Source organism: Leptodactylus fuscus, chromosome 9, assembly GCF_031893055.1.
Source record: "Leptodactylus fuscus isolate aLepFus1 chromosome 9, aLepFus1.hap2, whole genome shotgun sequence".
Lineage (NCBI taxonomy): Eukaryota > Metazoa > Chordata > Amphibia > Anura > Leptodactylidae > Leptodactylus > Leptodactylus fuscus.
In genome coordinates this window covers 69964979-69980342 of record NC_134273.1, presented here as the reverse complement: position 1 = coordinate 69980342, position 15364 = coordinate 69964979, and the positions used below count along the sequence as shown (strand labels likewise).

At 41.2% G+C, this 15364-nt stretch overlaps 1 protein-coding gene across 2 annotated transcripts in view; it reads left to right on the top strand.

Moving 5' to 3' along the window:
• Positions 1–15364, top strand: part of TGFBR3 (transforming growth factor beta receptor 3) — a 139046-nt gene that overhangs the window by 65195 nt on the left and 58487 nt on the right. For both annotated transcript variants that reach the window (XM_075286558.1, XM_075286557.1), the window contains exon 4: positions 4152–4289. In XM_075286558.1, the coding sequence (XP_075142659.1) occupies positions 4152–4289 (138 nt within the window). The remainder of the gene's footprint in view (positions 1–4151; positions 4290–15364) is intronic.

Genomic DNA, 15364 nt, shown 5'->3' with positions numbered 1-15364 from the left:
TATGTATTTACATTTTTTAAATAGATTTTTTAATTAGTGACTTCATTTAATTTCACTTTATCATTCACTTTAAAGGGGTATTCCCATGACGCTTGTTCACTAACCTGCAGGCTGTTGTGCTCTCTTCACTTCCTGCTTTTCTCGGCACATTGGTGGGCGGGGTTTCACTTGCACGGGATTGGTTGTAAATGAATTACCACAGTGTGAAGCTGATGTAGCAGAGCTGAATTTGAGTCAGTTTGCATTACATACAGAGGTATCGGACTCCCTATCGCAGCCCTTATCAGCCAAATTGAATTAAACCGACTGATAAGAGCTCAGAAATCCCGGAGCTCTCACCTCCCCTATCTGAGAAGCTCCGCTACTTATCAGACACAAACAGCTCAGAGCTGCTCCCAGCCCCTCCCTGCCCCCCCTGAGAGCAGGCAGCTACATCACTTGATAAATGAGCAAATAATCCCAAGGGCCATAGAAACGGAGTGTAAACAATGAAGTGAATAAATTAAGATAGCGGCCCAACAAAGCAGTTTTGATAAAGCAATGCATTTAGGAAAAGTCTTAAATCCACATAAACTATTAGTATAGATAGGATCCTTGTGATAGAACAACCTCTTTAATTTTCCACCTCACTGCTTATATTAAAAAGAATTATATCCTGCAATTTTCACTCTGAGTACTAAGCCTAATAATAGACTACCACTTGCCAATTCTGTATGGGTTTCCTTTGTAGCAGTTGCCTTCTTTACATCACAGACAAGACAAACAGCATTACAATAGAAGATAACGCCTCTATATATTACACCACTGGCCCATCATTGCATCCACAACTGACAATAGATGATGTCACAGCTTCTCTAGCTTAGGCGAGATGGCAGACTCCACGATCAAAAGAAATACCGGTAATTGGTATACTTCACGACCTGGTTAATAAAAACGTAAAACAAATGGTGATACGATACTATTAAGGGATGGACAATAAGGAACTTTGCAAACTTTGTTAACTTGGAAATAGTGATCTAATTGAGATTCTAGTCGCTGGTTCCTGATGACTTGATGGGCTGGATTTCTCCAAGGATATTGATGTAACCCATTAAACATGTGCTCGTACAGTATCCACATGAAGTCATTATTTTATGTTCTTGGAATGTGAGCCGTCCATTATCTACATGTAACAAATGTTCTGCAATACAATATGTGACAAGGGAGTTTAATAGCAAGGTAACTTGAGTGAACACAGCAGCTCCTGCCATCTATCTAGGAACAAATGTACAAAACTCCTATTCCTTGAAGGTATTTTAGGGCGTCCATAAAGGGCAATGTAAACTTATAATGTTAATTTTATATAAAAGATTAAAAAGTGAAAACTATCCTGTGTAAAGCCAGAAACATTTAATCCTTCTTAACTCGCGGATCTGTAAGACGTAATATAATGCCGTGAATATGAAAGCTGTCATTCTTGCTAGTGGTGGTGGGTAGTTTACTATGGACTTCTGATAGTCCTATTACTATAGCGTGTAAGTACTCAGCGTGTGTAGGGCAGAAGCTGGTGTGTCATGCTTGACACTCTCCAGCTCTGCACAATGGCCCCATTTACTGGTCCTAATATTGTAACCCTCAATTATCCAAGCATTAAGTTTTATTGAATGAAGGAATGTTGAAGACTTGAAAAAGATGCATTAACATCTTTACAATTTTGTGGTTTATGTGCTGGTGTGTTCAGAGGCATGACTGCACCCTGGTCAAAGAGGTCACTAGTGGGTGGTGGAACGAATTCTGCTGGCCATTGGAAATGTGCTGAGGATGGATTTTGTGGAGTCGCATTGTTGTCAAATTACAGGCTAGAACATCAGTTTCTTATATACAAGACTGTATGGCCTTGTTATGGGCCTTGTATCATGTTAAAAGTAGAAAGGACCGACTGTGATCCAAGGGGTGGAAGGTTTTCCAATGGGTGCTAGGGATTATGGGTTTTGTTCACTGTTGTTTCTTCAAGGGTTGGTTCATTTTGGATAATCTGCAAGGAAACAATTAATGGTGCCAATAAAAGTCAAAGGGCCATCAGATTAATGCATGAATGTGATGGCTCCCCGACTCTTTGTAGTCGGTGTACCCTCTGGCTAACTAATGGACATCCCAACAGGAAAAGCTCCATTCCTTGGACTACACGGACATGGACCATCCATTCAGAATAGAAAATTAATGTATATTAGCGAGTCAATTTATTTTACATTTGGAACTCAATAAATAACTTAATTTATTCACTTCATTGTTTACACTGCGTTTCTATGGCCCTTGGGATTATCTGCTCATTTGTCAAGTGATGTAGCTGCCTGCTCTCAGGGGGGGAGGGAGGGGCTGGGAGCAGCTCTGAGCTGTTTGTGTCTGATAAGTAGCGGAGCTTCTCAGATAGGGGAGGTGAGAGCTCCGGGATTTCTCAGCTCTTATCAGTCAGTTTAATTGAATTTGGCTGATAAGAGCTGAGATAGGGAGTCCGTTACCTCTGTATGTAATGCAAACTGACTCAAATCCAGCTCTGCTACATCAGCTTCACACTGTGGTACAACCAATCCCGTGCAAGTTAAACCCCGCCCACCTATGTGCCGAGAAAAGCAGGAAGTGAAGAGAGCACAACAGCCTGCAGGATGGTGAACAAGCGTCATGGGAATACCCCTTTAAGGTTTCAGAGAATCCCTTTAAACAGAAATCTGACATAACATTTCAGGCATCGAGTAAATCTTTGCTTAGATTGTTGCTTCAAACATCAACAGTAGACATCCTAGATGTTTCCATATCAGATTCCAGTTCTTGTATATGCCTTGACTCATTTACGCTTATAACATTGGTCTTTGGTGATAGAAAGGTTAACAGTGTTGATTTAAAGGAAGTGACTAATCTTTCACTGGTTTTTATACTCCTTGAAGGACATCCAAAGCATAAAAAGTTATTTTAAGCCATTGCCCTGTATATAGTGCCCTATAGTGAATCCTATATATGTGTCCATGCTAAGCGCACCATTTACTTATACGATTTTAAGAATTGTGTATAATGCTTTGTATGGATTAAGGGTAAAGGAATCAGTAATGCCCTCTGCCAGGATTAACAAGAAAGTGACTTGATTTATTGACAGTATATCTTTATGCGCACGTCTTATGTCACCTAAACTTAGTACACGACATCTCTTAAGACAACTGAAACATTACACCATTGAATGTCGGTGACCAGCACCACAATAGCACAGCTGTCTTTTTGATGCGTTCCATTTGCTGCCTTGGCCCACGCTTGGCATGTGCCGTGGAGCCGCAGTTACACACGGTCTACTGTTTGTCATGTTCCGCTAACATTTTTGAGAGTTGTGTCGTGACACTTCTCAGTCTTACTTAGCACCTCCGTCTAATGGTGTCGGCTCTTGCTCAAGGATTCTGTGAAACCTGATTTATTGTTGTATAATAGTTACTATTATTATTACTGAAATACAATCCTATACACAATCCCAGCCCTTGGTGCTCCGTACAAATCTCACTCAGCAAGTGTTAGTTGTTCTTGTTTTCTTTATGATTAGGTCATGAGTACCGGATCAGTGTGGATCTAACACTCGGCACCCCCACAGAAGCAGATGGATCTTTGCACATTGTATCAATCATACTACAGTATTGCAGCTCAATCTCCATTCAAGCAAATGAGAGCCGAGCTACAATAGTACGGCATGGCCACTACACAGTGTACAGAGCCATCTCCTTCCACCTTAGTACACTGTATAGAGAATAGCTGGTTGGAGTGATGCACGTGTGACCGCCACTAGTCATATAGTAATAACCTGTCCTAAGTATAGGTCATCAATATCAAATCTTGGGCCGGTTCACATCTGCCTTCGGTATTCCGTTCGGGGAATCTGTATGCCTTATAAATTCAGTGCACCATCCATCGTCTGTAGTGATATCTAAACTGGTGGAGATGGAGGACCCAACTATGTCACACTCCTCACTAAACCCCCTTTAAGGATAGTAGCAAGCTCTTTGTAAAACTTTTCCTATCCCTCTTGAGTGTTTGGTTTTGTTGCTCACACCAGCCATACCAGTTCCTTTATGTAGTACCGCTATACGCAGGTTGTCTTGGTGCATGTCCTGATCTGGTTTCCTTTGATTTACTTACAGATCACTTTGCATTTGAGACCAATCCTAACAGTCTCGGTTCATCGTAAACCTCTGGTGTTCATCTTAAACTCCCCACGGCCAGTGATGTGGAAGCTGAAGACGGAGAAGCTAGAAGCAGACATTCCAAGATATTTCTTTGTGAGTATATAAGCGGTTGCGAAATGATCAGAGGTGGAGCTGCATATGGAATAAATAAATTGGGATGTTTTGTCTTGTCATTGTCGAAGAATATACTCTTGGCTTAGAGACACCAGTCTTATTAAAAAATACTACAAGCTCTTAGAAAAGATCATGAAGATCATTTAGTTTTGGCAACAGTCTTCATATAATAGAAGAAGACTTGTTATTAAAAGACACACGTTTTTGGTTAAGATTGCAACTTCTTCCGTCACTGACGCCCAGCTGGATTAGTCATCTGTTTAGTCAGACAATAGAAAGGGCGAGGCTCTCCTATGTTTTTTTAGGAGATTATGCACTATATTTCGCTTAATACTGCAATATTGTATCCTTAACGCCAACTTTCGGGATCCCCTTTAGTAATTGTTGCGGGTTACCCACTCACCATTACATACAAGTGATTAAAGTTATAGCCACACATCGGGGCTTTGTGGCAGAGTTGTCATGATTTTGTAATGGCACAGCTTTTTTGCAACTTTTTTTAAGTGTTTTTTTTTTCCTTCAAAACAATGATAGAACCTCTATAGAAGGCTATTCTAGGCATACATTTCATTCATTGATCCTCGCAGCCATTATTAATTAACTCGGTTTCCTTGATATGCAAATTACTCTTCACAGAGCACTGGAAGCCTTATCCCTGTTCCCTGAGCACTGCTGCATCATCAGCCACCACGTTTTTCACCTCGCCCTTCTTTACATAGCATCCCTCCTTCTACACCTTCTTTCAGAGCAGTTAGTCGATTAAAATCTCGCATATGCGCTGTACATGACTAGCTGCTCTGAAGGAAGCAGTGAAGAGGTGTAGAAAGAGAGATCGTCTGTAAAGAAGGGGTGGTGAGAAACAAAGGCAGCTAATGACACAGCAGTGCTCAGGTGAACAGTGATAAGGCTTCTGGTGCTCCCTGAAGAATAATTTGCATATCAAGAAAACCGTGTTATTTAAAAAATGGCTGTGAGAGTCAATGAATGAAAGGAATGCCTGGAATAGCCTTTGTAAAACCTATGTAAAGATATACTTAGTTAAAAGTTTTTTTGTGAGACCAACTTTGAAGGGGCTCTATCATTGGGAAAAGTCATTTTTAGCTAAGCACATCCTTGCATAGGCTTTAGTAATGCTATTCCACACCTACCTTTAGTATGTAGATTGCCTCAGTGGTTTCTAAATAAAGCTGGTTTTATTCATATGCTAATGAGCTTCCAGTCAGCACAGGAAGTTCCCAACAGCACTTGTCCCTGCTATTATCTCCTATGTGTGTGTGCTAACAGGAAGCTGAGTCATCATCAGCAGCAGCCTCCCATAGGAAACAATAGCAAAGAGGTGCAAGATGTATCGTGCACCAGTCTAATTAGCATATGAATAAAAACGGACTGATTCAGAAACCACTGAGGCAATCTACATACTAAAGGTAGGTGTGGAATAGTCTTTCTAAAGGCTATGCAATGATGTGTTTAGTTAAAAATGACTTTTCCCAGTGATAGAGCCCCTTTAAAGAGGTTGTCCAGGATTTAGAGAAAACTCAGAGGTGAACTGGATGGGTATAAATTAAGGAAAAAAGACCTATGACCATTGGCCGGTCCCAGTTCCCTTTCCCTCCTGTGCCTGGACTGGCTATGATGGAAGCAGAATTGCTCACATGACCCCTGACACCAATCAGTGACCTCACAGGTCGCTGGAGAAGGACCAATGACTTTCACTAATTCCTTACACAGATCGGTCTCAGCAGTCATCCGAGCCTCTCTACTTCTGGTGTGGAGAATCTTGACATGGACAGGGAAGGGGACTGAGCTGCATTAGGGATAGATGAATATGTCTAGGTCCAGGTGAATCCTGGACAACCCCTTTAAGGCTCCCATACATTTATGACGAAAGCTATGTGTACCTCTGACTCTCCACCAAAAGATGATGTCAAGGGAAGAAAGATTTGGGCATATTTCTCTCCTCCCCCATGGATAAGGCTTGCATATTCAGATAACAATTATTCCCGGTTGCTATAATTGGTGCTCATGACAAAAGTAGCCCCAGTCATGTGACATCTAAATACGAGCGGAATTCCAGTGTTGTCAATGGCAGTAAATTAGATTCAATTTAATGTATTCGCTGTAATATTTATTGTAACACTTCCGACAATAATTGATATCACGTTCCCCGTCACCGGCAGATTGGTTCCCATTGTACAAGGTAACCTGAGTACTATGTCACCCTGCATTAGAGAACATAGGATTAGCAAAAGAGGTCTTGATCTTTCGGAAACGAAAGGCTTTTTAATTATAAGTTGGAGGCAAATGGGATTTCATTCTGTGGCCGCTGGCAGCTGAGTGAAGGTTTTAATTAAATACCCATCGTAAGTCCCCGGTGATGATAACTTGGAGTGCGTTGGTCGGAGTAATGCGCACTTCACTCATAAACCTGTCAATGCGTCTATAATATTTAAACAAGGTTATTTTATTAAAAAATGGTAAGGTTTCATTCCCGCAGCTCATAAACATGTCGCGTTTCAGCCATTTGACATTATCTTGCTTTCTAACCTTGACATATCTTTCAATCAACGTGTGTGTAATACAATCTGCCTTCAAGTATGTTCTATGCGGATTAATACATTATTACCTCTAGTCTTAGGGAAACATGAGGGGGTGCAGGGATTAGGGTTATCAGCTATCGACAGCCTTCTACGTTGGTAATCCAGATGTGCATTTTTTAAAAAAAATTTAAATTTTTAAATATAGGATGAATTGTTTAGTATTACAGAAAACATATAGCCAAATTCCCATTTTGGATACATTGAGATAATCCAATTTCTTTTTAAAGGTTTATATGAGATTAGATTGTTTTCTATACTAAAATAGCGCCCCTCATGTTTGTGGTCTATGACCAATATTACAGTCCATGGCTGTGACTTTGAAGGAGCGAAGTAGCTATGGTACTATTTCTATATAAAACCAATTGGCTGTGGTTTGTTTTTTTGTTTTTTTGTGTTTTTACTCATAAAGGATACCTGAATTTTCATCAAAAATTTTAGATTTCTCTGAGTCAGGGGTTGTATACAATACAGAATACATTCTGTCCCCACATCCATTATTACTACTATTGGTTTCTTCACATGTAATTCTGCAGTATTTGCATAAGCATGAATGAACATAATATAGGAGATTCATGGACACTAGACTCCAATTCCAGGTTATGATGCAGCTACAAAGACCCCTGACAGAAAAAGTAGAAATATGAGCACAAGCAGGAAAGCTTCTTACGGTCTATGACCATTAGCAGGTTATTAGAAGTAGATAGAAGTAGCTAGACTCTCCTTACATTCATTGTATGGCCCAGGTCACATCTGAGAAAGGAAACCTATATGAATTAAAACCTGGAAAGCCCATGGACCCCATAGACTATATTGGGGTCCATGTGGTTTCCGAACAAAACATGCAGAGAGAAAAGTCCTGCAAGCAGCACTTTTCTGTCTGCGTGTTTCGTGCAGAAACCGAGTGGAAACCACACGGACCCCATTATGGTCAATGGGGTCTGCAGGTTTCCTTAGGTAACCGTTTTTTAAGGCATATAGGTTTCTGTTTAGGGGTTCCCCAAGCGGACTTCCCAAACAGAAACCTGAATCGGGCCTATCCTGTGAGAAGCCGCAGACTCATCTATGTGCAGGCAGCAAATACTGTGTATAGACAAGTTGAGACTGTGAAGAGAGACCTTCCCCTCCCCCTCAACTCACTGTGCATCATCTTGAGCCTTCTGGTTTCTAAAGACAGAACTTTCCAGAACAATTCAGGACTAGTTTTTTACTTTGTTTTGGCAACACGGACAAACAGAAAAAACAAAAACATGTAATGGAAGCCAAAAGTATTAAGCTTAAAGCAGATTTTTTTTGCGTACCTCTATTTATATCTATCCTAAATTTCAGACCTGATGTTTTTCAGTAACTTTACTTGCAGATTCCTGTGGTATTGTAAAAGAATAGGATTCTTAAGTCGAGACATTGAGCTCCACCCTCGGTCCCAAATGAATTGGAATATAGTGTAGCATAGGGAACGTCGCCATCCCAAGCTGGTCTGTTCATTGTGGCTTGGGTTTCTAATATGAGTTAATAAGGTTCACTCTATGGTATGAATTATACTGTCTGCAGGCCACATGCAGATCCTGATCTACAAGGCATGCAGCGACTAGAAATAGGCCGTGAATCTTGTAGGCGCACGCCACAGCACAGCACAACATGGATCTTATATGGAAGCACTTCTGCTGCCTAAACCGTCCAAACTTAGCTTTGTTTTTGGAGATTTTTTTAGTTGTACATATACAGCATAGCAAGTATGAAATAAATAATATGCACATAATATGAAAAAAGGGTAAAAAAATTTAGAATTTTAACTTTTAGGCTAGACAATCATATATAATCACAGATCAACCAGTATTTTAAAGACTAGTCTAAATTAAAGGGATTTTTTGGGGGACCTAAATTTATTTGCAATATTCTTCATCATGGACCCGGGTTCCGGTCTGGTTCTGACCACCCAGTCACAAGATCAAAACCAACTCCTGATGCTCGAGTGGCTTCCTCTACTCCCTCATCTTCTGATCTCACTTGTAATGTATCTGTGCTATGGTTGTACCTGTGCTAGGGGCAGAGTGACACCGGGGTAGGGGGCTGGTTCTAAACATATGACCAAGAGGCTTAGAACACGGCTGGAACCACTGGATCCATTATGAAGAATGTGCCAAATAAATCAAGGCAAATTTAAGTCCTTGGACAACCCCTTTAAGAATAGTAAAGAGGGCCCTCCCAAATCCATGGTTCCCACCTCTTACTTGTGTTCTCCCTTTTATTACTCTCCAACCAGTCTTCATTCTGTAAGTATGTGTTGCCCATATATCTAATACATCTTTACTGTACTTAGATATTCATGCTCATCCATTAAAACAGGGGTCCCCACCCTCCGTTCCGCGGACTAGGACCGGGCCGTTGGGTTTTGTTTGCTGGTGCAAGGCAGCGGGCTAGCCTTAGTCTTAGATGGATACTTCACGCTAGGCCATGTTGCTGTGGTAATGTGTAAACTATCGGGTAGACCGGTGTCGTGTAGCAACCCGTTGCCCCACTACACTGTAGCTGCTAAGGACGACGCGCTACCCGATAGTTTACACGTTACCATAGCAAGATGGCCTAGCGTAAAATATCCAGCCTCAATGTCTAGCAATTTGCCATGTCTGCTCAGATACTCGTGTCACACATGCCTGCCCTGCAAAACATCCCAGCACAGAGCCTTCCCATCCACACGATGGAACCGGACTATAACCCTGCCTCATATGACCAAAGGCCTGCCCCAACCCCAACTTGCCCTGCCGAACCATGGAAAAAATGGTCTTGCTTAAATCCGGTCCCTGGATCAAAAAGGGTTGGGGACCACTGTCTTAGACTATATATTGAGCCGTAGCACCCATGTCTGACTGCTCTATGATCTGGATGGGGAACCCGGGATTCCATTGTTGTGATCAGTGGTACCAGTCTTGGGGTTCTCAAGTGTTTAGCTATTGATACTTATCCTGTCCATAGGTTATACGAGTGTCTCAGCCCGTGAAGTGAGCTCAGGAACAGAGTGAACACACTTTTAACAGACTCTTAATATAGTAAATCTATATACAACAACAATGACATTTTACCAGCAGTGCTTGACATCTTAGGTTTCCTTGACACACATTTTTTTTTCATTATTCAAGAATTGGGACAAAACAATCAACAAAACACTGCAAAAGTTTTTGGATTGTGATGTCCTCTTCATTCTCTATTGGTCGTGATATGGTTAATGCAGTGTGTATTTGTCTTTGGCGACTGTTGATCAGAATTCAGATTACGCTTTACTCCTAGGGAGATTTGTGATTAATTGGTACAGATAACCCCAAGACGTGGGAAAAAGTTCCGGCACTGGATCTAAACGAACCACCGATTTCTACTCTTTGTCAGTAAAATTAAAGCGATACAAAATGTTTATATCAAATAAAATAAAAGGTAAACTGACCCTTATGCTAAAAAAATATTTGCCCCTTCCAGATGATATTATATAATTGCCCCTCCAAATTTTTTATTTATTCTTTTTTTTTTTTTTTAAATTAAATCGAATACCTCGCTCCCATAGGAATGAATGGGAGCGGGCGAACTGCAAGGGGTTAAGTGCCGGCCTCCGCGTGGCCCCCCCATTCATTCCTATTAAGCGAGGTATTCGAAACTATAGTTTCTAATACCATTCGCTCATCTCTAGTACCAACCATGGACAAAACACCATCTCACACAGAATTTGTCGCCCGATACACATGATAGTCACTAGACTTTTAGTTTCTTGGCTCACAGAAATATTTTGCAACATCAGACTGGAAAGTTTATCTTTAGTATTTGTTATAAAACGTTACAAAAGTTAGACTCGTGAGTAAGACTAAGTCAGCCCATGTACTCTCATCTTTTTTTTCTCTTGGCCCATGATAAAACGATGACCGATGCTGTAAATAAATCTAAAATCATGTAAGAAAATAAATATCAGGCCTGCGCTTATTTATATCCGGCTGTATGCCTGCAGCAGTATCAGCGGGAGCCCTTACTTCTTCATCCAGCATCTGATTTTATGTTGTTTTATTTTATCTATTTTTTATTTTTTGCAATTTGTATTTAGGGTTTACTGGGGTTTACACATAAGGTGAGTTGCGAAAGAAGTATAGTTGTTATATGTAAAGTGCTATGCACAATTCTACAATACCAACCACAATTTTTTTTTTTTTGTTCTTGCAATTAAAGGGGTTGTCCAGGCAAAAATGGACAACCCTTTTAACTTATGAATCAACCGGGCATTGAAATTTTTTTAAAAAAATTCATATTCGCGTGTCCTTGACGTTTCGGTGTCCTCCCGGCTTTTTCCGGTCCCCCTGATGAACACGTCTCTTCCGGAGTTCCGCTGATGCTGCTTATTGGCCTCAGTTTATTGGAGCTTCTAGCTAAACTTCATGTAACAAGGGTCTTGTGTGTATATAGAAGGGCAATTTCTAAAAAACCCCAGCTTTGGGCACAAGCTTGTCCCTGTTGTGCCTACTTTCGTATGAATTCTATCATTGCCTTTTTCCATGAATTAGAGGATCTTTATTACTTCTATGAAGGCGTTGGGCTGTGAGTTGGAATCGATGCTTTGGCTTTTTGACTCCTAAGTCTTGGCTTTGAGACAAAATATAACTAAACCTTAAGAATGCCATACCTGTCAGCAAGGTGTTCATTATGACAAGTTTTCCAACCCCCTTAGATAAATGCATGTGTGCCTGTCTGTATATGGCCAGTTTTATACTTATATAATATACTACTGTCTGTCGCTATGCACTTGTTTACTACTATCTTTCCCTTGGCACATGCACCAACATGTAATGAGGTTAGAATAGCTCATTTCTTTAGAATCTTACGCTTCACTGGATGTTTGACTCATTTATAAAAAGGTCAGGATTAGGAAGCTAGGAAGACTTTTGGCAATGCCAAAATAGGGAAATTTTTAGCATTCATAATCAGAGGTGTCATATCTTCGGTGGAAATTCCATATCCTTGGCTATCCTGTAAAGCAATGCCTCGCAAACCAAGGCTTGTTGAAACATGGATCTGGCATTTAGTAAGCCAGGCTTCTCCTTTATGGACAGAACTGTGCCGATGAAGTGGCGCCCATTATAGTGCGATCACTATACGCGGTCATATAGTGCTCGTCTGCTGCCCGAGAATTATGGCTTAAAATCAGGCCAGGGCAATATCGGTGTAGAGTTTCTTTGTGCTCTTGTATTTTACGTGTTTATTCTTTGAGTGTTCTGATTTTCTCCCAAATTTCGTAAAGTTTGTTAGGTTATGTTGAGTTTTATGGAGATAAAGAAAATAAATAAAATAAATAGCGTGTTCTTATGGGATGAAGGACTGATGTGTATGAAGACAATATCTGTACAGCACTGAAGAGTGTATTGACAAACTTACGAAACGTCCTAGTCTAGAAAGAAGGTATGTACCATGGAGTGTGCTCGACACAAGAAAAATATTTGCTATGCACTCACTCTCCATATTAAGCAAACACTGTAGGCAGGTGGCCTGTTCTAATCTTAGCAAGAAGGATGGACATAAAAGCTGCATCAGGTCTTCAGAGTTATCGTAAAACATGTCTGCCTTCTCTTAAAGATGGGGACAGAATAGAACTGAACGCAACAATGACCAACTATCTGTGTATGAGGGCCTCCTGACAGCAGATATTGGGGATATAGGGATAGGGCTGTTGGATTTTAACATGCCCAATCCTTGTGTTGTGTAAAGAGATAAGTCACCATTAGAGGTGTCAGACAGAAACTTCTTCCTGTGCATATGAGTTCAATGTACATGTGTATGGAATGGTTGGGAGAGACAGTTGCAAACCAACTACCAGCCGTACAAACTGGATAGAAGGTGAGTGACATATGTTTAAAAAAAATTAGGTTTGGTCCTGTTGGACTTTAGTCTGCCTAGTCTTTTATACCCTCTATGGCTCAATACCCACATTGCGGAAACGCAGCTTCTTTCGTTGCTGAGTTTTTTTTAACCAAATCCAAGAATGTTTACAAAAGGAATGGGACCTATATAGGAAACTCGTATACTTCTCCCTTCAATCCACTCATGGCTTTGGCTCAAAAAGCTGCAACAAAATCTGTGTTTCCGCAACGTGGGGCCTTAGCCTAAAGGTAAATTCTCAGGTGTTTGGCAGTGACTTATCCCCCTCTCACAAATGATTAGGTGAAGATGATTTCTAGTTACTCATGTAACTTGCAGTACCACTCGTCACCACTGCCAGCAGCAAATATTTTCTATGGCTATCAATGCAACAGCACCTCCAGTTATAACCTGGCTGAGACTCCATTCAATCTGAACACAGATAATTGAGCCGTAGAAGTTGTCATTGTTTGTCCTGGCAAGAATAGCTCAACAACCTTTGTATTGTCTCTATGTATTATGTCTTAATCGAGCAACCTCTAAGCCTAAGTATGGCTGGCTACTCGACTCTCCTTCTGTTAATGGCAGAGATCCACCACAACCACACCGCTAAACTATTTGGATCCTATATCCGATCTCTTCTGTATTTTACCATCTGGAAATGGTTGCTATGTTTTGTTGTTTCTTTTCTGCACACATGGTGTGTAATTATTTCGCTCCCTTATACTATTGGAGACGGCACTTTTTGGCAGCGACTTCCCCGTTCTTCTGCTACGCATCTGCTGGAAAATGGTTAACCTGATCCCTTTACCAGCGACTTCGAGTCAGGCAAAGGCCTGGTCTGCTTTTGGACTGCTGTCAAAACTGTCTGAAAAACAAGTGCCATTTGTTTTCCTGTGCATAGCGTTTAACGGGAAGTCAGGAGGATATATTTCCAGAATCGTATTTTAAATAGATCCAGATGTGAGCCTCGAGCCCCGCTAGGAATGGAGTGAGGCATAAGAGGAAATACTCTGCCAGTCTTTAAACTCGGAGGAACTGCTCTTATTAATGTTTCCACACACGGAGAGGTGGGTCCGAAAAAGCGAATGTGCTGAAAGTGACTGGAAGACGTCGAGGTGCAAATTGCTTATAAAACAGGAACTAAGTCATTTAGAATCATTGCCTTGATTTGATACGACGCGCTAAAAATGATAGATGTCCCGGGGAACGGTAACGACAAATATCATTTTTAGAAGTAAGATGGATGTTTCTGAAAATATCATTTATGTTGAGAGTTTAGTTAGAAACCGCAGGGGATTACGGGGCTTAGAATTCTGCTGACTCCGGCAACCCGCTTACGTTTATTGTGGGTGGCTGGAGATATTACACAGTCAGCGTGTAAAGGCACGTGCACACCAACAGGATTAGGTGCGGATTTTCCTAGTGTTGGAAGATACACATTGTTGTCTATTAGCATTAAAATCAATGAGGAATTCTATTTGTCATGCACATGATGTGGATTTATTTCTGCACGGGATCTGACCTATGATGGTCATTTGAATGGGGGACATTGAGTAGTGGTCGCATAGCAGATACACCACTCCATTCATTTCAAGTGGAGGGGACAGAGATAGGTAAAGTACAGCGTTCGACTAGCCCTGGCGCTGATAGCACCAGGCAGGGACTTTATTAGGACTTGCACGAGAAATTTCAGACTTAATAAATTCCCCCATTGTATTTTGGTCTGTACCTGATCCATTGGTATCTACTTGTTGTCATAGGACATTTACTTAAAGGGGTTTCCCACGTAAAAAAATAATTTCTGTTAGTGCTATCAATGGGATAATAAGTGCACCCAGATACCTTTAGCAGTGTTTTGAGTGATTTCTGGCTTTCTTTGGTGTCTTCTGCATTTGTTTACACGGGTAGCTTCCTGCTGTCTTAGCCTACAACTACCATGATGTATTACAGTTCACTTAGATCCCTCCTGTACCTTTCTCCGACACAACCTCCCCCTCCCCCGTTTCCCTAGCTATCCCACAGACCATATCTACCTACCTAGCTACCTAATTCAGTCCCCCAACCCTCTCCTCACCCCATCATATTTACCTGTTTTTTGTCCTAGAGATGACTTTGGGGTGCCAATGTCCCCTCTTCTGCCTCTTCACCTTGCATCCAGAACTGGCGCCTGCACAGTAGAAGCCATGCATGCGCAATAGAACATTGCTTCTTTTTTGCTTCTGCCGGCGTTCTATTGTGCAGGCGTTTGTGAAGGAAGCGACGCCCGGCAGAAGAGGAAGTGAGCGTTGGTGAGTATGAGGGGGACAGGGGAGGGAGAGAGGAATACTAGTGGCCTCCCGTCTCCAAAAACGCCAAAACGGGACGTCACCAGGAAATCAGAAAATGTGGCTAAATATACATTCTTTTTAAATGGATTATATTAGAAGTTAAGAAGGGGGAGGGAGTCTAGCTTTGGGGTAAGGTCTTAATTTATTCTGGACAACCCCTTTAAGATCTGAAGTGTAAAGCATTTGAGAGTGACAAAGCAGTTTTCTGATGAGAGTTAGAATAGTACTGCGATAAACTAGATTATAT